General features: G+C 39.5%; 1 protein-coding gene across 2 annotated transcripts; it reads left to right on the top strand.

The window, feature by feature from the left end:
* Positions 1-1,204: 1,204 nt before the first annotated feature.
* Positions 1,205-21,586, top strand: LOC144636246 (uncharacterized). 2 transcript variants are annotated; one of them, XM_078495406.1, is made up of 28 exons: positions 1,205-1,282; positions 1,355-2,152; positions 3,640-3,871; positions 4,462-4,775; positions 5,516-5,562; positions 5,959-6,061; positions 6,637-6,765; positions 7,267-7,443; positions 8,759-8,846; positions 9,104-9,204; positions 9,523-9,589; positions 9,899-10,007; positions 10,795-10,873; positions 11,452-11,630; positions 12,137-12,218; positions 12,833-13,086; positions 13,630-13,858; positions 14,175-14,231; positions 14,505-14,600; positions 14,695-14,765; positions 15,222-15,381; positions 16,130-16,300; positions 16,863-17,044; positions 18,004-18,187; positions 18,876-19,014; positions 19,202-19,352; positions 19,653-19,725; positions 20,758-21,586. In XM_078495406.1, exons 2-28 carry the CDS (start codon positions 1,838-1,840, stop codon positions 21,157-21,159), a joined length of 4,191 nt encoding a protein of 1,396 aa, XP_078351532.1. In that variant the 5' UTR covers positions 1,205-1,282; positions 1,355-1,837; the 3' UTR covers positions 21,160-21,586. The 2 variants fall into 2 exon arrangements, with proteins under 2 accessions (XP_078351532.1, XP_078351533.1); XM_078495407.1 differs by lacking the exon at positions 1,205-1,282 and having other exon boundaries at positions 1,350-2,152.
* The last annotated feature ends 1,280 nt before the right edge of the window (positions 21,587-22,866 follow it).

Below are 22,866 nucleotides of genomic sequence, written 5' to 3'. Positions count from 1 at the left end.
AGAGCAGGACCCTCTTTAAAAACAAATCACAAAAATCGATATTTGTTTTGTTTTTCTAGATCTGATACTCATGATTAGTGGAATTTAGCGGTAATAAAATACTCTCGAATATTGTACGTTATGCCAAAAATGGCGGAAGAGAATGAAATTTTAATATTGCGCCACAAATTAAATTGATTTTGCGAATTTTTCTCTTTTTTATGCATTGTCTGGTTTCCTGTTAAGAATATTCTGCATTTTTATATTGACTCTATTCTGTGGAATTTCAATTAATATTGAGACCACTGAGCACATTTCGTTTGAAAAATGTTTGTCATTCCGTCGATCAAAGTTAAATGCTTATCATGGTGAGGGCCTCCCCGGATTGGGGGGGGGGGGGGAATCCATGTTCCCTTGTTCCCTGAAACCCCTGGGGGAGCCTTATGGTATGATGAATAGTTAAAAATCACACCGGAGACCAGGGGTGTCTAAACATAATTAAAATGTACTGACATTATCCTGTAAGTTGTCCGGTAGGTCCCTGCTTCAGTTTTGCCCTCTTGATCGAGAGACCGACTCTCAGAGGAATGGTTTTATACTGATGATTCAGCAGGAGCTTAAAATAGCGTGGTCTTAAAAAATCCCTCTAAAAAATGAGGGACTGCCCACAATTTCGACACAGTAGCACACAGTCTGTTGAAAGATAGAATAGAAAGTATATAGGCCCTCATAATACTCATAATCTGGGCATTTGAGTTTACGCATGAGCCATCACGCAACAATAAATCAATCGCCATAAAATCTTCACGATGAATATTATATAAACAGTCGAAAGCATTTTGCCATCTTGAGATTCAAACGACGAAAGTATGGAATTTTTTGTAGTTTTATCAAAAAAGAATTCAAATTTTTACTTTAGAACGAAGGTAATTGCAAAATATAACCAATGACAACAGAGCACGCATAAGAAGCGTTTAACTGATCTACTCAAAGTTAGAAAATACAAGAATAAATCGAGTTAAAAATAACATTAAAAAACAAATCAAAAAAAAAAAAAAAAAAACAGGTGTGTTAGATATTGAGTATCGATCCGTCTATGCGAGTCCCGTGGTGATGGCTCGAGATGGCACAATGTCACTGTTAGAGCATTGCAAAATAAGGTCTTTATAAATACCTCTGATACCTTTACGGTTGAGAGAGTTTAAAAAATAAATAGGGTTCTGAGCATCTCATTACAACGCGATTATATTGTTGTGAGATGCGAGTGTCTGATAAGGCCATGTTCAAGTATTTCGAACCTTAGGTATGAAGGAAGCACTTTAGATGTTTGTCTCGATTTTTTCGTCTATAAATAATTTATAGTTTTTTTTTTCAGCTGTAGGAAACCGAAAAGCCTTCGCAGCGACTGAAGTTATCGACTTCAAGTGAAGCAATCAACACTCTGCCAGAGACGCATTCTGCGAATAATTAGACTACTGCTATTTGTTTACAGAAAGGCCTCTAACGTCATTGGTACTGACAGGAGTACTTCTACAATTGCAGTTTACCCGTGATCGGTCAGAAGTCAAATAGTCGGCAACACAGTAGAGATAAAATGTCGGATTGACATGGAAATCACACTTAAGTCGTCGGTTCATCCACATATATATCTTTTGCTGCGCAACAAAAAATAACACCAGAACTTAACCTTTCGTGCGATCAAACGGATTAAGGTAAGGGATGCGTTCGTGACCGTACGCGTTCATGTGAAAGTTGTGTATCAACTTGTATATCATTTCATGGTCACGTTTCGTGTTGCTTCATCGGCTATACTTCGATACAGACGCTCTGAATGAAGCCATCGTGAAGAATCAGCGAAATGAAAGCAAAATTTGTCAGCTTTCGTATCTTGGCAATTGTTTTCTTCAACTGCGCTTGGTCAAGAGCGACGCCAATGCTCTACGCGATCACAGATTTGTACGAAGTTGGCGACGACGGCAATGCTGTCGAACATCGCGTTGGTGAAGACGGAGTTCAATGGAAGAGGCAAGTGAACCTGAAAAAGCTTGAAGTTCTGACGAATGACGTGGTTCTAAGCCTACCTTACAAAAGCTGCCTCGAGGACAAATTAACAGGACAAAATAAGTTTGCAGATCATGATGAACAAAACTCGAAGTTTGTTGAAATACACCAGGTAATTATTATGCTTAGTTTTGTAACTTTCGTGAGTTGAATGACATCCATGGCTGGTGCCCGGAAGTGGGGTTAAGGTGGGGGAGAGGGGTAGGGGGAGCGGGAGAATAGTTGTTGTGTTGATATTGTAGAGAGGTTTCAGGGTTTTAAAACCCCCTATCGTGAATTCCTCTGCCTTAATATTTCTCAAAATCACTGTTCAAGGGTTTCACCTTGTGTTTAAAGGAACAATGAGTTCAGAAGAGTTACCACCCACCAACCCCTTCCCTAGACAGTATGGGGGGATTTTATAACACGCAGAGTTTTTGTTGGTTTCTTGTTTCGAAAGCGACGATGGAATTGGAAGCGCTTCGCACTTTACTAGGCAGCTGTGAGGAGTAAAAAATTAAAACATTATTCAAGTGGCATATCTATCAGTAAAAAAGTATGATTCTTCGCTCGACTAGACCGATATGAACTAGCCTGTGGTGGGTTCTGATTCGCATGCACCGGGTCTTCCCGTCCTCGTCACTACGGTAGCCAGTCGCGTCTCCAGTCAACGTCCGCTCCTTCTTTCGGACTGATTCTTTTTGCATTCTCTTCTGGTTCATCCTGCATCAGTCTCTGCAGTGTTGCTTCTGTGTGTGACATTACTGAAGTCTTGTCGAATCATGCAGCGATTGTCTCTTGCGGTGGAGCCTGTTGGACCCAATTCTGTCTCTGCCTACGTCTGTGCGTCCTGTGATCGCCGTGTACATTGAGCTGTTGACGAGGCTTCGTTTCCGCAGCATGGTGCTCTCCGGCGTTCCCCATATTCAGTGTTTGGTCATTCTCCCAGATTCGCGTGTTACAGCGCACTTCTCTCTCAGTTCGTCGGTTTTAACTCTCCAAGCAAGGAAAACTTATCGTCACACAGCATAAAGCAAACATTGAAATTGCCTATTTTATTGTTTTGAAAATCCATAGAAAATGTAATATGACAACATAATCTGATAATCTTCTCAACCTGGTATTGAGCAAAAAGCGTGCTACTTGTCTCATGCATGCGTGTTCCAAGTCATGCTACTGCCGTGTCGAGCGCAAATGAATTTGGCCTGGTAGTGGCACGACGATAGCACGGCAATGGTTTCAAACGGCGAACTTAATACAGTCGCGCCAAATTCATTATATCAGAAACAACAACAACACTCGACGATGCACATCTGAGTATGCGCTTTAATATACCACTGACCAAAAGTCTGATAAGCGCGGGTGCTGGCCGCGAGCCGTGAAGTGGAACGCGGGACGCGGGCCTGCTTTTAGCAAAACCCCGAAAATATTGATATCCCGAAAACGAAGGTCCTGGCCAAACCGTGGAGATGTGTTGTGTGACATTTTCATTCAGATGGTTTATTTTGGAATGACAGCAGAGGACCGAAAGTAATTTGACGACCCTATTTATGATGAAGTGGTGTTGATATAAGTAGATCATAACTGGATATTTCTGTTGTTTACTTTCGTTTTTCACAGCAAGCTGGATTCCACCATGTTCACCGCACCAGTATGGCTGTACGACCTCACTGTGTATTTGATGTGGTGGTACCATTTCAAAACTCTTCCCATCAGGCGCGGATACCTGGCGAATTTTGTACTCCTGAACACGTGACCGGTGGAGCAGCCGTTGGCGATTACGATGGGGATGGAATGGAGGACATATATTTCACTGTGTTTCATGGAAGAAGTGCCTTGTACAGAAATAACGGTGAGGGCAGGGACTTATACTGGCTCTGATATTTTAAAATTTTTATCACCTCCGGCTCCAAGAATGTTTCTGTCATGCCATTGGACAATTTTGATCTTTGATCAGTCACGTGGCACATCACAGGTTAAAATCACTTGCTACAGTTTTACGTTATCAATCAAAAAACAGCAGCTCTTTAGGATGTATATTAGAAGCAAACAGTCGCCAAATGTGAGTGTGATTTTATTTAACCCGTGAAACAACATCTAATAATTGTTGTTAAATAGTCAAATCTAAACAAAAGAAAACATTATGGAATTAGTATCTAATAGTATCTGTTTTAGTTATTTGAGTAATAACTATTTCATGGTTGATGCGAAATCACTCGAACGTGAGGTATTTTGTTGGGAATTTTTTTTTGACTAAAGAAAAATGGGGTGTCCAATATGAACGGAGCACTAATTATCACTCCTGTATTGAGCAGTTGGCCTTCAAATCTTCACGATTGCTCTTTTAAGTAGGGGTGAAAAATTTGCAATTCCTCTAATTTGTCCCGTGTTATAGCTCAGTAATGAAATAGATGCTATTCCTTGCTTGTTATTGGCTTAAAGGTGATGGAACCTTCACTGACGTCACCAAAGACACAGATATAGGACCCAGCTCTCGCGCCAACGGTGCTGTCTGGGCTGACTTTGACCAAGACGGAGACCTGGACCTGTATGTAACAACAGTGGGAGATACAAGACATTACCTGTACATAAATTACGAAGGACACTTTAAAGAAGAAGCTATGCAGAGAAACTGCTCCATGCAAACAAGTGACAAACGAAAGCTTTCTGGAATGACGCCAAACGTTGGTGATTTTGATCAAGACGGATTTGTCGATATTTACGTTACTGAGTGGCTTCCGCACACTTTGGGAAAGGTATACGTTTTTATCATTAATCAACCACTGGAAAATGCGCCACCCGAGAAATTAAAGCTTTGATTTTTTTTTTGTAGTTGTTTTGACAACGTTCTGAGCAGCATTTCTTTTGCTTATTACTTCCCCCTCCCCCTTCCCCGCCCACAGAAATGTAATATTCCGTCCGTTAGACTTAAACCGGTCAAAGCAAATAGAACATTTTTTGCCGTACAATTTAGTCCTTACTCTCCCTAGATTTTTACTGATAAATTCAATGAGAAACCCAGTGAAAAGTTGTCAAAAAGATGATCAAAGAAGTCAACTCAGCAATAGTTTATATATTCTTTTTTAAAAGCCATTTTAAAAAACCATCATTGAAAAGTAATGGCAAGTAATGATACCAGCTTGAAGGGCAATGTTAACTGACTTATTACCTGTACTTCGGACATAAAGGTTTTACATTTTTGTAGATGATCCAGTTCGGGTCGTTGCTAAGCTTTAACGTCAAGAGGTTAGGTTAATGCAATGTTTAAAGTCCAATGTTTTTTTAATTTATTAATTTACTAATATTTTGAAAGAGCCGTCAGTGTGCGATTTTTGGATGGCACTAAGCTTGTAGACTGGGTTCTAGATATACATGTATTTCTTCGAATGCCAAAAAGTTCTAATTGCCAGTTAGATCTTATATACTGGGCCTTCTTGAAATGACTCAGTATCTATTAAAAGTGCGGTTTTTAATTGAGATGAAACTTGCTTTTCAGCCGTCAACGTCAAGGCTTCTTAGGAACAGAGGTTACGAAGCACGTGGGTAAGTTATCAGTGTTGATGTAGTTAGTCAGCGAAGGCTACAGCTGTAATAGGCTTCCTTCCTTCTCAGCTTGAAAAGCCTCTGGAGTGAGAACTTTGCTTTCCGCGAAGATGGCAAGCAATCTGCAATGCAAAATGCGTGTCGTTTTCTTAGGTGACGTTCATTATTGTACTTTACTCTGTCCTTCCGCCCCTTTCTGACCATGATACCAACCATGCTCATGTTATAGTACTTTTTTCTCGTCAGTTGCTGCCTTGCTCCTAAATTTAAGTTTCCTTTCAGTAAAGTCCCGTCCGACAGCCAATTGCATAAATTGTCATGCTTAGAGCACGCGGTGAACGAACCACCTTGTGGACGCAGTGTTGCATGTTTTAAAATAGTTCTTTTATTTTCCAGGTATTTTGAAGATGTAACCATGGAAGCAGGCGTGGATATGGATAATTCTTACCAAAAATCTTTGCTCAATCGAGGAACTTACACGTTTGGTTCTTCATTTACAGTAAGTTGCTTTGGATACAGTACAGGCTCTGATAAGCTCTTAACCTCAGTAGAAGAAGAAGCTTTTGAGTAACAGTTGGTGCTTGAGCAAGATTAAAATGCAGTGGAATCCCGGCCATGCTCTAAGACATTAACTTTGCAACGGAGTAGAATTGTCCTATTGAAACGTTTATTTGGCCAGGGATTCTGTAAACACCTTCCAGAGCAGTACTAAAACAACCAGTGTGTTTCTTAATTAACATTGCCCTTTTTTGCCAGGACACGAATATAAAACGTATACAATTTCATTTCCACGAGTTCGTCAGTTTGTTTCTGCGTGCGGCATTGCATACTCAGGGAGGAATGAAACTGACCATGGTTTCGATAGAACGATCTTCCAAGGCCACAGAAGTCTAAATTTCAACAGCTCGGGTTAAACCAGGTCTGTCAGCACAGAGAAATTTGTCGCTTTTACGTCCGGACCCAGTTAAGTGAGTGTTAGGAAAAGGTGCCTTAAGACATTTTCTTTTTGTCTTGCAACCTCATGTCATATTAAAGTTCGCGTGATTGGTCTAATAAATGAATCCTTATTTGCAGGACTTTGACAATGACGGTTGGCAAGAACTGTTAGTAACTGCAGATTATGGAGATAGTAGAATGTTTTGGAACACGCAACAATACAACTTTACGGAATGTACACAATTTTGCGGCATTAAAGCAAAGCAGGTATAAATCATTTTTGTGCTCAGAGTGAGTTTTGGAAATAATTGTTAACAATGGAACGCTTTTGCAAAGCGCTTGCCCGCTTTGACAATTTTACACGAATTTATAAGGAAAAAAACCCGTTACCTTTGTCATAGCCCATACATATAATATTAAAGAACTCTTAGTAGTAAATAAAAACTGTAAATTTAATTGTTTAAGAATTTGTCCTCAAATCTATCTAGTGGCACCAAACAAGATCCAATTTGAAGCTTTTATGCGTTATAAAAATTATACCCTTTTGAGGTTTCTTTTGACTTCGAAGTAAGAAGAAAAAAAAAAAAATGACTTAATATATCATGACATTTCTCACTTTAAGTGCCCTCTTTCCTTTTTCTTCATTTATAGGAGTTTGGTACGTTTCCATCAATTTTTTCAACATGCACCCCGGCCCATCACCTTTAACGATTTTTTATTTACTCTTGGTCGTCTTTCAACAAATCAATATGTACATCTCGTTTTCAGGACGCTATGGGTCATGCAATAGGGGACTGGGATAATGATGGGTACCTTGACTGGTTTTCTAGCGCCATATGGCACAACAGAACAGATTGCTCCGTGTCAGGTTGTAAATTCGATAACAGTGGAAACGTGCTATTCCGTAATCTGGGAGGACGGCAGTTTGAAGATGTCACAAAGGAGGTAATGTAGAGTTACTTAGTTTGATCTGCAATCGTTAAGAAAGGTGATATTACGTATTGGACAAATTACATAAAGACGTCAAGAACTCCCATAACACAGAACGTAGCTAGCTACAACAGCTATCATTTATAGGGAGAATGTGAGGTGAAAATAGTACAATTAGGACAGTACGAAATATAAATATCTACGAAAAAGGATGAGTTTGAAATTTGTTGAGAAATTCAACCATTTTTCCCAGAGTTTGTACCAAATTAATTACGCCGTTTTAATTCAAATGAAATCTACTTTAAACAATACCTTCTTGTGTAACTGTTTGTTGTTCATTACTTCAGATCAGCAAAACGAAATATTAGATTTGTTTCTGATGGTCGTTATATTTTGTGAGTCCAGTTTGTAAACTGGATCCAAATTCTTCACTGATCCTCTCTTAACATTAATAAAAATGTAGCGATTTAATTGAAGTTATGTTATTAATCAATCAATCAATCAATCAATCAATCAATCAATCAATCAATCAATCAATCAATCAATCAATCAATCAGTCAATCAATCAATCAATCAATCAATCAATCAATCAATCAATCAATCAATCAATCAATCAATCAGTCAATCACTCAATCAATCAATTTATTAATGTCATGGCGCGGGATGAGGTTGCCCTCTACATCCGAGCCAGAGGCTCATGTGTTGAGTACACACAGAAAATCCAACGCGGTGAGGCTGTTTTACACTCTATAATTCTTTCTGCATTCACCATAACACGGCATTGCAGCATCATTTGAGCGATTACAACACATTACACATTACCGATGAAAAATTCTGTGCGGATAAAACGGCGACTTGATCTATAAAACGGCGATGATTTCGATGATTCTATCGAACACGTGCGAAACGAACACTCACTTAGGTCACATGATCAAATGTTCACTACCTTGTGTAACAATCACGAAGTGTCAAATAAAGAAAAATAAACCGAAAATTAAAAAGTCTCCAAGTTTGTTTAGTAAACCAAACATCATGTTAAAAGCGCATGACAATAATTAAAATACATTATAAAAAAAATAGAAACTAGTATAAGTAAAAAAAAATAAAAATAATTAAAAATTTAAAAATAGCTTGATTACAATATCTTATGAGTAAACAATTTTAAAATGTAAAAAAGTATTTTCTCAGTACTACTCTGCTAATTGTGAACTGAACTGTGATCCGTTTTTTTATAGAACAATCTTTAATTGTGTCTGCCATAAACAATAATACTTTCAATAGTCTTCCAACATGCTTGTCTGTTTGTTTTTGTTTGTTTCTTTGTTTGTAGGCCGGTGTAACAAATGGTGGGTGGGGCTGGGGTGCGGCGTTCGTGGACTTTAATAACGATGGATTCCTGGATTTCATTATGACTAGCGGTAAGCTATCATGTGCGATTGCACAGTACGTAAACGGGGCTGTTTCACAATCAATCAATCAATCAATCAATCAATCAATCAATCAATCAATCAATATTTAGCGTGGTCAACACGCTTACCTAAAAAGCTAGTTTGCAGGTGCGCCACGAAATAAAAATACCTATAGAAAAATGAAATTTCTTTAGAAGTGTTTAAATTACTTGAAAATTTGACAAAGAGTTGTAATCTCTGCTTTAATATCAATATTTCCTTATTAGGTATTGATTTTCCGACGACAACTACGGATGATTATTTTCGAGCGAACACGATGCACTTGTGGCAGAACCTCGGAGCTGCTCACAATGGAACAACACGAGAGGTAACTGGTGTTTTCATAAGTGTTAAATCCCGGCCTATATCAGTAAATGCAGACTCATACCCTGTCGCTTCTCTTATTCGCGACTTAGTTTCGCGCTTCATAAGGGGAAGAAAGGAAGAAAAAAAAAAAGCGCCGTCACTTTTCCTTCCTCCTTCCTAAGTGCCTTTGCGCGCGTCAATTGTCGTTCTCAGACTCATCAGCTTGTTTTAACAATAAGTGACGACTGGGTACGAGTCTGCAGTGAATGTTTAAAACTTTAATTCTAGGAAAAATCGCAGGATTTTATTTTATTCATTTTTTTTCTCCTTGCCTTTTTAGGTGTCTGCTTTGTATGGTTTGAATGGCACGGGACAAGGGCGAGGTCTGCTAAAGTGGGACTATGATGGTGAGACAGATAAATAATTTCGGCATATATAACAGTCACTACTTTAAAAGTTAGAAACGTGTATGTGAACCCAAAGGCTAAGGTTTTGAGCTGTCTTTTTGTGAAACGGGGTCAGGTTTTTACCTTTTTTTTGCAAAATAATTGGGTAAGGAGTATTTCTATTCAGGCAAAACAGAGGGCGAGATAACCCATAGAAAGTAACGGTTTCAGAGCTCATATTTTGAAAGCAGAAGCCTGCAACGGTGTACGGATGAGAAAAATCACTTATCTAGTTCTCAAATAGGTTCTATATTTCATTTACCTGTTTAGATGATGGTGACGAAGACATCGTAGTATGTAATAATATTGGAGCTCCATTCTTTTACCAAAATCAACAAAAAGAACCAAACAACTGGATAAGAGTACGTGTTGTTCATCGGTAAGTCAACTATATATTGAAAATACACTTATTTAAATTAATTCGCTTAAACGAATATTTGCTAAAAAAAAAAGGCACTTGTTTCCCAGCCTGTATAATACAAGAATACAGTAAAACCACCTCAGATGCGAAAAGGGACACAAATTGGACTCATTGTCGCGTTAACATGTCCGGTCGGGTAGCAGCTTTGCCAAGGTCTCACATGACTGGCTTGTTACAATTCGAGAGACCAATAGAACAAATAACAGAAACAATGCCACTAGCCCAAAAAGGGATGGCCTACAAGAGAACTGCTAGGGCTGCTGCACTACCGAACATAGCGCGATAACATGTCATCATCATCACCATTATCATCACTTTGTTTACCCTCGGATTTGAAGAGTAGCTTATACAGCTAATATCTCCGAGCATTTCACAGTACACAGCACAATGAGCAAAGACCAGACCACAACACCGGGAACTCCATGCCCTACTCTTTACGATAAGCGTGTGGGTTCTTTTACGTCCCCTTCTGACCATAACACTGAAGATGCAGGAGACGGGGCCTACGGTTTATCGTCCTTATCCGAGAATACTAGAATATCTAACCATTTGCAGATGTTATTGCAAAGACAGGATATTCTCCTCAGTTATTTTAAGACCCTGAGTGTTGGTCCGGTCTGGGACTCGAACCCGAGACCTCCCGCACTGTAGTCTGTCGCTCTACCAACTGAGCTAACCGGTCGACTAGCTAGAAAGTGTCAGATGTGAGTCTTTTTGTCTAACATGCATTTCATGTTGTGTTTAGCTGCCTATTGAATCTCGACAAGTTATGTGACAGTCTCGCCGCCCGTGTGAAGGTTATTATGCAAAACAACCACACCCAGGTAAACCAACAGTGTCTTAAGTATTATCTTTCTTTATGCGTATCTTTAAACTCTAAGAAAATCGAAATAAGGTCAAATCATTTTTTTACTTCTCGCATTATCGGAGTACAGTAATTAATAGTCATAAATCCTCGATTTCACAATCTGGGAATGTTAATTGGCAGGCGCATCGGGTGGACGTGAAAGTGAATATGATGTCAAATAATCATGAAGGCTAAAGACTAGCAAACAAACAATTTTCAGTGCCGGATAAAAAGGATATGTCTTTACCAGATCTTTGGTTATGTCCTTTCAAAAACCAATAAAATCATAGGAAAGTGACTATATGAAATATTATATATGCAGTTTCATTTTCGCATCATCTAAGGGAATATAAGAAACTAAAGTTCAGTTGTTAAAGCACTGCACCGGTATCGGAAAGGTCACTGGGTCGTATCCTTTTTAAACCTGAATTAATTCAGGCATCCTTCTGGCATAACTGCGAGGAAGTTTCCTGTATTCAAATCTATAAAAGTATATATCAAAAGGTACTTCTGTTCGATTTGTTCTGTTCTATCTGTTCTGTTTTCTTTTTCAAGACACAAGAAATCGGTTCCAGTACACACTACTTGGGCCAGAGCTCTCTTGCCGCTCACTTTGGACTGGGGCGAGATGGAGGAAACGTCACCGTAAAAGTCACGTGGCCAGCAAGTGCCATGCACGTGACGTACAGGGATGTGATTCCTAATACAAGAATACGAATCATAAGGCCTGAAAGGTATTGTGTTTTAAAAGTTGTTTCAGTTTCATGTAACACTCCAGAATTCCGGACACGCATGCGCGTTGCAGATCAATAGCAAAGAAAGTTCTTCTTCTTCTTCTTCTTCTTCTTCTTCTTCTTCTTCTTCTTCTTCTTCGTAAAGGCAACGAACGCAAAGAAAGTGGCGAAAGTCACGAACTGCCAAAACTTGCATTCTATATAGATTAACGAAAGAAGGAAGTTAAAATAGATCTCAGCGCCATGCGGCATTTTCTTGACGTTTTTTATTTTCACGGTACGTGAACGTTTACGGTTTCTTTCGAAAATAGGGGGGGAAAGGGAATATTAAAGACGCCACAGATACCTTTATGCACTATAAACGGGCGCTCAGTCCCCTCGATGTTTCTTGAGTGTCGTATTTTGATATACGACACCCACTCGGTGCGGAATTGTTTGGTTTGTTTTCTGTTGCATGTAAGCTCTGATCAATGATTTAGTTCTTTGGAATGTTTTTTTTTTTTGAGGTTTGCTGACTCAGGCAAGACGTGGCCATATTCTTCCCTTGACAAATGTTTTACTTTAAAAGTTACTGAGATTAATAAACAGGTAAAGTGCTTTTTCTTTTACCGGTGAGATGTTTTTCTACCTTATGTTAGGGCCCGTTTATATGGAGAAGAGGTGTCCCTGGGGGGGGGGGGGGGGGGGGTTACCCTCTCCCCAAGCCATCTTTTATCGAGCATTCATATGCAGATAGGCTCCTGTCATATGAGAAAAGTTGATCGAGATAGCGGTTTAGGAGCTTTTACACAAACCAACTTGACAAGAAGGCAGAAAATGGAAAGATCTAATATTAAAAAGTTAAAAGTCAAAATAATTTAAAACATGACACAATTACTGGCAATGCCCTCTGTTTCATTTTTCATACATTATACACAACGAGAAAAATGAACGTGTGATTTCGTTAACAAGTATCACCCCATCTTTTCATAAAATAATTAAGACATTGCCTCTCCCTCTCTCTGTGTATTATTTTACACTCTGCCCCCTCTAATTTTACAACCCCTATTCCTGATTATTATTACACAGTCCTTGAACACGCGACGTTGCGATAGTAAAACATGAAATAAACTACGCTTTCCAGCTTACCAATACGACGGTAAATAACCATTGTTTAATTTTTATTACAAGAAAATAACTTTTCAACTCATATTTCATTTCAGCCGTCTCATGCAACGGTAACTGTCAATCCAGATGGAAAAACAGTGAATTTCCAACTAAATCCTGGAATAAACCCGGCAGAACTAAGTACTGAGATCTTCGGCTACACGGTGGGTCTGGTACCTAGTTCGGGTCAACAATCGCTGACCGCCAATAGCACTGGTTTCGTGATATTTTCGTACCAACGCAACTACACTAATAGCGAATGCCAGGGTGGTAGAAAAATCGGACCAGTGCCAACAGTGACAGAAGGAAGGTAGGGAAATTTAATGTTGTTGTTAATACATTTAGGACAAGATAGAGTGATTTTGGATCGAGTGTCGTAAAACCAAAGCCGAATCAATCACTCTGCCAATCACAATTGGCACAGATAATTCAGTGAATAAATCAAAACTTGAAGAAAATACATGTAGTTTGTTTAAAATGCGTGCAAACGCATGCGATTGGTCAAAAAAGTGGCGCGAGATTTTTAAGCCAATCATTAAGCGTAGAAATGCAAATTAATAATTTTTGACGCCCAAGTAAAACCGTTCTAAAGGTAAATGGTTATGGTGCTACCGCGAGTTGAGGTAAAAAAAAGGAATTCTTTGTTCGTCGATTTGGAAGGCGGAGCGTTGGTGTAGCAGAAATATATGGTCAATAACATAGTTTTTGAAAAACTCGCAGTTACATTAGTTTGGTTGTTGTGTGCAAACAAAGGGGTTTTTTTTCTTATGTGGACGTTTTTTGGGCTCATCACGCAATTTTCTGAGCTAGGAAGATTGCGTGACGCCCTTAAAGGGCGTCGCTTATCTTTCAGACGACTGGACGGTACCTCATACAATAAAGATCACGTGTGGTGGGGTGCTGCTTTGGAGGACGTAACACGTGATGTACCGGCCGTGTACCCTGATGGCATCGCACTGCCCTCCGGCACATGTACCCCAGAAGAGAAGCAAACAGGGAAATGTAGATATACGGATGAAGTGAACGGATTTGGTTCTCACAGGCCCCCGCCGAGAGCAGTCAGCAACAAGCTCTTTCAACAGGTGTGAAAAGTTGTAAGCGCAAAATAAGAGTAAACGGCGTTGGGGGCTCGGTGAGCAAGGGATGCTGGGCTAGCTAGCTGGGCTAGAGTTCTCGAGAGCTTAATTTCTTTTCTCTTTTTGCTAATGACATAATCCATATACGTATAGCAAAATAAATTAATTAGTTGTACTCGAGCAATTTAACTCGGCTTTATGGCTTCCTTAAATGCTATTTTTATTATCTGGCCAACGTCACACGGTTGTTTGCTAGTTCGGATCTAAGGGGAATACAGTTTGGAATTTGACTCTGATAGACATTCGTTGTGTTTATTTCTAGATTGAATCCAAGATTAGCGCTCGCAGACTTAGCGATTTACATTCGCACTTCGGTCAGGTAACATATTCCATGGGCCATGGGCCATCTATTCATTAGTCCGTCCATCAGTCAGTCAGTCAGTCAGTCAGTCAGTCAGTCAGTCAGTCAGTCAGTCAGTCAGTCAGTCAGTCAGTCAGTCAGTCAGTCAGTCAGTCAGTCAGGCAGTCAGGCAGTCAGTCAGGCAGTCAGTCAGTCAGTCAGTTATTGGACGATAAGAAAAATCAACTTGTCTGAGCTTTGATTAATTACAATAATTATTGTAGAGGAACTCACAATGAAGTATTTCTGCAGTTTTTAGCGCACGACACAGATTTCTCCAGCCCGCTGCCTCGCTATGAATTTCAAGGCGTCGTGAGTGACGTATGGCTTCCTATTAAAGTACCGAAGGTCAGTTTAAAAAAACTAACAAAAATGCTTTGTCATTTAAGCTGTATTTTCGTTTCGGTTTCATAACCGTTCTTTGATTTTTTACTTTAATCAGGGAGATGTCCACTTCGATCCTCTGAACAAAGGCGATATCTATCTTCCTTTTGTGCGTTCCACTTATAACAGGTTCGATTTATTGTATCGGTCAATGTTATTTTGTTAAAAAGTGAAGAGAGGCCGGTCGGTGGATTTTATTGTCGAAGAAAAATATATTGTGTTGGTGACTTGAAATATTTTGTCTCGACAATTCTTCTCAAGCAACCTGAAATAGAACCTTGTAGTGAGTCATCCCATGGCGAGCTTTGAAACTAGTTCCTTTAAAATTACACATACTAGGCGGGATGGAGGAAATACATTAATTGTATTAATTGGAGTATGTGTAGATAGAAGCCTCCAAAAAGGTGGAGGGGGAGGCGTTATTGAATTTTTTTGAAATCCGACTTATGGTGGATTCTGGAACATTACATAACATAGGTTGAGTGCTTTCGGAAGCAATAAGGGGCGGAACACTCTCTTCATACCTTCCAAAATTCGCACGAACTGCAGAAAAGAGCCTTGTCTCAATAAGTTGTTTTGTTCTAGGTGCACCGGGCGCTTTACCGACACTCCAAGACAACAGGTTAACAGGCTGACGTCATATATTGACGGTTCAGTGGTGTATGGCGAGTCTGAAACAAGGAGTAATGCGTTACGAGAATTCAAAGATGGCAAGCTGAAACTTGGACCTGATGGTCTTATACCGGTACGTTTCAGCCGCGATTTTGTCAAATTATAATTTCTTCTTACGATATCAATACTTCGTTGACTGAACAGGTAAAGGAAATAACAAGAATCATTAGCAACCAAAACGACGCAAGCATGACGTGGCGACTATTCAGGCTCATGTTGGCCAAAAAATCTTTATGCTCCCTATGTCCCTATTCACTTCAATGTATAAATGGGTACCAACAAGGAATGAGTGCCCAGGGGGTACTCCCTATAGTGGACTACACTGCGATTGGCGCTCCGCCCGAAAGGGGCCTACCTTATGAAAGTTGTAGGTATATGAAAGAGAAGAGATTTCACGATTGAAGTGTACAAAAGGGCAAAGGGAAAACTGTTATTTAGATATTTAGAAGAGCCTTTCAAAATGTCTTGAACAGACCCAACGAGTGATCGGTTTATTTTATAAATATTTTAAGGGGGTTATTCAAGTTAAATATAAAGAAAGAAAATGAAGTAACTGTTCTGTAGGTATGGGAAAGGAGTACTATCTTCTATGGGAGGTATACAAAAGGGTTACCTTTTCTGTTAAAAATTAAAAGGGTAAGTGCTTGGACCTCGGGGCGTAGCCTGACTAAATTCGGGGGCAGTGACCTTTGCAAACGGGGTGGACGAGTGTTTAGCCCTACTGAGTGGTCAGCCTTATCTTGGTCGAGTGGTTAGCCCTATTCATAACAAAATATTTAAGTTATTGATTTTTTATTATAACGTTTCCCTTTCTCGAGCAGAGAAACACGATGGCTGTGGCAAATGACAATCCGCTGGGCCGTGATGCAGACAGTCTTTTGGCCGCCGGAGATTCACGAGCTAATGTTCAACCAATGTTGATTGCATTTCACACTCTCTTTGTGCGAGAACACAACCGGCTTTGCGACGAATACAAAAATAAATATCCACAGGTAATTAGTATTTCCAGGAGATAAGTCACTTGTATTAGCAACTCACGGGTCAGGTGTTGAAAGTTAACTTAATAGCACGTTTATATTTTTAAGTTCGTTTATAGGGAACCCTTTATACACACGTTTTATCATATTCAGGCTCGACCATGTGTTATTTTTATAATATGGTTGCTGTTCCTATGCTGTTTTTCTTAAAAGGCTGGAAATGTGAAATTTCCATCAATAACACGTTGTTCAAATTTCCATTTCGTTTAGACTTCACCCAAATATACGTAATATTTAAGCTTACAGTTGATGTGGTTATTTTCAAAAGGCTGGGAATTCGATATTTTGCATTGAATATTTTGCTGCGTTTTCTACAAAGTCAATAGACACTGTTGAAAAAACTTTGCACATTGCAAATTGGTTACAACTACATCGTATATTACAAACATATGCTTTCGTTACATAAATCTTTGGAAAGTAGGTGACTGGATCCTTTTCCCCTTCAACGACAGACATAAATCACAAATCTATCGTACTAAATGGATGTCTCAAATAAGTTGCTTATTCTGTTTCCCAGGCTACAGACGAGCAGTTATTCCAGGCCGCGCGCCGCCTGGTGGCGGCTGAGCTCCAGGCCATCACGTTTCGTGAATATTTGCCAGCACTGTTGGGAGGAACTGAGCATATACCTCCCTATGAGGGGTACAATGACAGCGTGAACGTTGGCATGAGCAACATCATGGCTACAGCAGCTTTCAGGTTGAGTCATAATAATTATAACCAGGTCAAAGGACTAATAGCATCTAAATCTTGATTTAATCAAGTTCTGCTGTAAAAGAGATGGCACTTCCCACATTTCACAACTTTCGAGTGCGAAACTCAAATTTGTACTTTTGTAGTCATAGCACGTTGTGGAGTCCAGCGTCCAGAAAACTGAACATGCTTCAAAATCACATGAATCCAAAATATATCATTGACAAAACTATGATATGATTTGATAATGTTTAACTGATATAGCAAGGGACCGTGAACGAAAATGTCGCTGGTATAAGTTGGATATGTGAAAGATCTAATCAGCCAATAAGAGAAACGTAAAGAAAGTTTGGGGAGGCAAGCATGGCCGAGTGGTTTAGGGCGCTGGTATTGTAATCCGAAGGTCTCCGGTTCAAGACCTGCCCTTGCCACTAGCTGGATTTGTTTCTCGGTTGTCCCGAGTTCAAATCCTCGACCACGCTTTGTATATAGCCAACTGGTCTGCCTCCTGCCAGTTGGGATTTTTAACCTTGTTATGTTCATTTAAAATTATTTGTTTCCTCTGTTTCAGTGGCATGCCTGTAAACTAGCTATCTCGTTGAGATATGAAGCTAAGTGCATGACCACTATAAACATATTTATTTTATTTTTAGATATTTTTTTTAAGCAAGGCTGACACTATATGTAGAACACTTAGAGCGACAACGGCATGAAAGAGTACGAACTAAAAGCCAAAATGCGACCGTGTACAGCTGCTATGACCTGGTTGGGTCTTATCAGCACGGTGTAACAGAGTATTTTAACAAAAATGTTGAAATGAAGCATGATTATTTTACCAGTTACTGCCTTAGAAAATACGAAGATTGTTTATCAGCTGCTTAAACTTTGATGTTTGACTGACAAGTGCATTGAGATATTGTGTTATCGACATTGAGATTTGATTAGCACACTTCTTTTAATGTTAGATTCGGTCACAGTCAAGTCAACACTCACTTGTGGCGCTTTGAAGAGGATGGTACGATGTCTCATTACGGTCACCTCGCTCTTAGAGACGCTTACTTTTCTCCTGAAAGAGTGTCAAGAGAGGGAGGGATAGAGCCTCTCTTTAGAGGAGCGGTCAGACAAGCTGCACAAGAGATCGATTTAAAGGTTTGGCCCCCTTAACGAGATAGCATGCATATAGAGCTCTTTGCCAACTATCAACTTGAAGTTGATAAAAGTTCTAAGTTTTCCTCCATTTAAAAAATCGTCTTTTTTTCCTTTCTTCCTTATCAATTGAATGAGTGTTTCACTTGGCCGCCAACTCACCACAACAGTTTCTTTATTAGAAGCCGAGCTTAACGCTTTTTTGTGCTTAAAGCTACCCTTTGCCGTATGCTCCCATTACAATTGCTCACTCGTTTGGAAACTTTTATTTGCTTGAAGTACACCTTTACTGCGTTCACTGTTTGTTGTAACAGAGACCTTCTTGGCGATTTCAGTTTAAAGGGGAAAATTTGTGAAATGCGCACGTGCGACTTTGCCTTTTCTCGGCAGTTTTCCCTCCTTTCTACAGTATCTGGTGTGTGAAAATCTGATTAATTTCGAGCATAGCGTTCCTTTCGTTTGACGGTGCATGACGTCCTCGGCTGTACGAGAGCAACTTTGAAACAGAAACTCATGGCATTTTTCTGCTCTCTGCTTTCTTCTTTTATTAGCCTATAGACAGGCAATTTCTCTCAGGCCTTCTCTTGTGGTGATAAATAGAGCCAAATAAAAAAAACGATTGGCAACCAGGAAGTACCATACGAAAGTAAAATCCTGCATGGTTTTAAGTTGTTTTCACTTTTGGTTATAGATGGTAGATGATATGAGAAACGTTTTGTTTCCGTCCGGTCACCATGCTGGTTTGGACTTGGCGGCCATGAACATACAGCGGGGAAGAGACCATGGCTTACCAGATTACAACTCTGTGCGAAAGGCTCTTGGTTTGAAAGGTTGGTGACTGATATATGAAGGTTGTAACATTTAGGCCAGCTAGTCAGGCAGCCAGCCAGACATGTTTTCCTTTGGATATTTATTCAAACAGTCAGTCGATCTGTCTGTCTGTCTGTCTGTCTGTCTGTCTGTCTTTACTTACAGGAGTCGTTTTGTTAAATGGTGTTTGTTTTAAATTCTTTGTAGAGATAACTAGTTTTGCCGAAATTACTAGCGACCCCAAGACTGCCCTAAAGATGGCGGAACTTTACCAAAACATAAACAATGTAGACTTATGGGTAGGAGGCTTGGCTGAGGATCATGAGCACCGCAGTGAACTGGGACCGACCTTTACAACGTGAGTAACAAAGTCTTTTTTTTAAGAAAAACAGTACGATTTCATGGCCAAAGTATAGTTTTAAATTCTATAAAATGACATCAACTTTATGGCATTCTGACGTAGAGGTGTTATTTTCTGCACGTCCATAAAATTAGGAAAAAATCCCACATTCACGACAAACACAAAACTACTGATTTCCGTGTTCAAACGCCAAACGGCAGACGGCAGAAGTTGAATTTTTGCCGTTCGCGGGAAAAACAAACGTCATGCTTAATCTTTCTATTAGAGATTTTTTTATTACAATTTTTTTTCCTGCAGAATCGTGATGCGTAACTTCTTGAGAATGAGAGACGGCGACAGGTTCTGGTATGAACGTTTTTTGTCTGAAGAGGTAACTACTGAAGGCTATTTTTTTTTAAAGGTGGTGTGTGTGAATCCTATAAAAAAATTGGTTTATCGGTGTTTAAATGAGAGTTAATTCATGAAAGAGATTTACGCGCATGAATATAAGAAAACCGTGGCTTATTATTCTTTCCTTTTTTGAATTTGAAAATGGTGTCATGACGACTCCGAAACGTCGTTCGTTATTATCGTTTATTTTTACTTGCCTTAGAAGAAGAAAGGACAAAAAAGAAACTGACAACAGCATCAGATTTTGCGTTATGAAATCTGCGTTATGTGTTAACCATTCCGAAAAACGAATGAGTTTTATGGTTTAGGAAAAAAATATGCTTTGCTGTTCTTTACGTGGGTGGATGTTGCCACGTGGTTTCAGTTTTTATTACCTGTTCACCTTACTTAAAAAACTGATTTCTCCTAACTAAGTATTGATTTTGTTAGCACATAGCTACACATCAAGCAAATGTCCTCCTTAACTATTGTCCTTTTCTTTTCATCTTGGCAATGAATTGATATCGCAAGGTAACGTTGAATGTTGATACTCTTCTGAATATTAGGGATCATATAACGGAGGGAAAAGGAAGGTCTTTCTTATTTTAAGGAATAAGGGTTATTTTTAGATTCTTTCGAGGAAACCAGGAATATTTCTACTATTAACGGGAACTTGGCGAGAAAACCTCTAAGGCCGTGTTCACACTTAGTGCCCGAACACATGGTACCTGAGCACCAGCAAAAAATAGCGTCGTGTTTACACGCAGAAAACCAAAGTACCATTAACTGCCCGAATACTCGGGCACGAGCACCGTGCCCGAATTATGGCGTGGGCACTTGAAAAAATAGTATGTTCACATTAATTCCCAGCGAGAATCGTACTCGCGCACCGTGACCAGGCACCAAGTGTGAACACAGCCTAAGAAACAATTGTGGAACAAGACAGAATAAACCATTTTTTAAGTGATCCAAAAAACATGTATGTAGAAAGTCTATCAAATTTCCACTTAAACCCTTTGTTTCACATTCACAGGAAATCGACCAGGTCCATTCCCTCACGCTCGGCAAGATCGTCCGCCTGAACACTGGATTCAAAAGCGCGCCAGACAACGTATTTTTCTCCAGGGATTTCTGCGCAGGCGTGAAAGACTTTCAGTGCGTGCCGCACAACGAAACGCCAACCGGAAGTTGCGAAAATATGCAGCAAAAGTTGCGGTCCCTTCAGAAAGATTTGAAAAAACACAAGCAGGCTTGCCACGCAAAATCTTCGATAACGGATGTCAGCTCATCCAACGACACCGTTGATACTGTTTTAATAGTGATGTGTGTTATATTTTTCTTGATCGCTATGCTATTCGTATTGCTCTTTTTACGTGTCTGGATCCGGTTACGGCGAAGTCAAAGGGCTGACACAGGGAAAGGAAATTGGATCTGAACTCATAATTAATTCCAAGAAAGAGAGCGAAATCCATCAAAACACAACCGCTATTTAATTATTTTCCTTAGCAAAAATTCATGCTCGCCGTTGTAGATTATCATTCATCGTTCATCCAATTCGATCACCCAATTAGGCATTCTATACTTAAAAGCATTCTAAGCACTCAGGCCCTATAGAGGCTTTCCCCCACTGTCTTTGTGTACGAGCTACCCGATACTCTGCAAAGCACATGTTATAATTCTCATTGATAGCAGTTGTGTTTCTTATATTAATTCTTGGCCCAACGTTTGAATAAAGGACCCTTAACGAGCGAAGTCTAACCTTCGGACAAACACCCAAACAAAGACCCCACCACCGTATAAGGAGAAGGGCAGGTTGGAAGGGGGGGGGGTGGAGTTGAGGGAAGTGGTGGAATTTCTTTATAAAGACAAGTCTTCAGTTGGTAGGCTCCTGTGCACACTACAAGGTGTGATTATGATTACTGCATAGACCCATAACCAAAGTGTGGCCGCCATTCTTTTCTTTTTTGTTTTTGTCCGGCTAAAGGAAGATTTGTCAACAGAACTAAGTTACTTTGCTCTAAAGATCATGTTCAAATAAACCACTGTATGAAATTTTAAGACAGTATTTCTTTCTAATGGGAGATTATAGACATACATGTTATCAAAAACATGAGAAGAGCGAGTCTCAAACATGGCCTATTTAATTCAACAAGTCACAACTTTGCAGCCAGTATTTCATTTTATTCCTGTATCGTTATCAAGTGTCGCAATCAATGTTTTAAGAAAATTGACTAAACAACAAAAGAAAATGGCGGCCGTTATTAGAATGGGTCTATGGACCTACAGATTCATATCACATCTGTCATGGATTGAATAATGTCATTCAAAATGGCTGATATTACTTGTAAAGTTATAGCTATTTCTATCGTTTTATAAAGAAGTAAGGTTTAACCTAATTGTACAGTACGAGATGGAAATTTTAATAAAGTCAGAATAATGAAAAAAAAAAAAAAGATTATATTACTGTTTGGGAGGAAAACTATAGGCGTAGTCGTTCTTTCGATGTTTTGATCGGCCTCTAGTACTAATTTCTCTAGTAAACTTCATTGTCTACATGTCCCTTATACTGCATCCTAAATGCCCGAATTTTGATTTAACAGCCCTCTACCAGACGGAAAATTGCCTGATTTATATGTCTTATATTATACCAACTGACTCGGCCCTGTGTATCATTTTATTTAAATTTAACTTGCCGGATGTATTCTTTCTTACTAAGTATGCATGCCAAGTAGTTATAGAAAGCTGTAAACAACCCATAAATTCAATCAGCAACAAATCCTTTGCATTGTATCTTTAGTGTAAAATTCACAAATACATATAAAAATTGTTTCATTGCAGAATCCATGACGTTTTTTTTTTCGGGTACCTTTGCTTGCAGGCAATTTCTTGTTTGGCGAAGCCGCGAAAACGGGGAGCGAAACGAGCCGGCGAGATGCGAGAACAGGCTCAAGTTTGGGAATACTTTTCCCTATCCCACTGTTCACTTGCCTTCTACTTTCAAGCGGTCCTTACTGAAATGAATTACAGACTGCACATGCAGTACGTCTGGAGCCGGATAATAGCGAAATCATGCAATCAGGTAATTAATATTGCCAGAAGCAATTCACCCAGCAATGCAGTGTATCTTCAAAGAAATTGAACG

Source organism: Oculina patagonica, chromosome 13, assembly GCF_052425735.1.
Source record: "Oculina patagonica isolate OP01 chromosome 13, crgOcupat, whole genome shotgun sequence".
NCBI classification, from domain to species: domain Eukaryota; kingdom Metazoa; phylum Cnidaria; class Anthozoa; order Scleractinia; family Oculinidae; genus Oculina; species Oculina patagonica.
This window is presented reverse-complemented; position numbering and strand designations above follow the sequence as displayed.

Coding starts and splice junctions, on each gene's coding strand:
- LOC144636246 (XM_078495406.1), top strand. CDS start 1,838: ATGAAAGCAAAATTTGTCAGCTTTCGTATCTTGGCAATTGTTTTCTTC. Junction 9,205..9,522: donor ACAATGGAACAACACGAGAG/GTAACTGGTGTT, acceptor TTGCCTTTTTAG/GTGTCTGCTTTGTATGGTTT. Junction 9,590..9,898: donor GCTAAAGTGGGACTATGATG/GTGAGACAGATA, acceptor TTACCTGTTTAG/ATGATGGTGACGAAGACATC.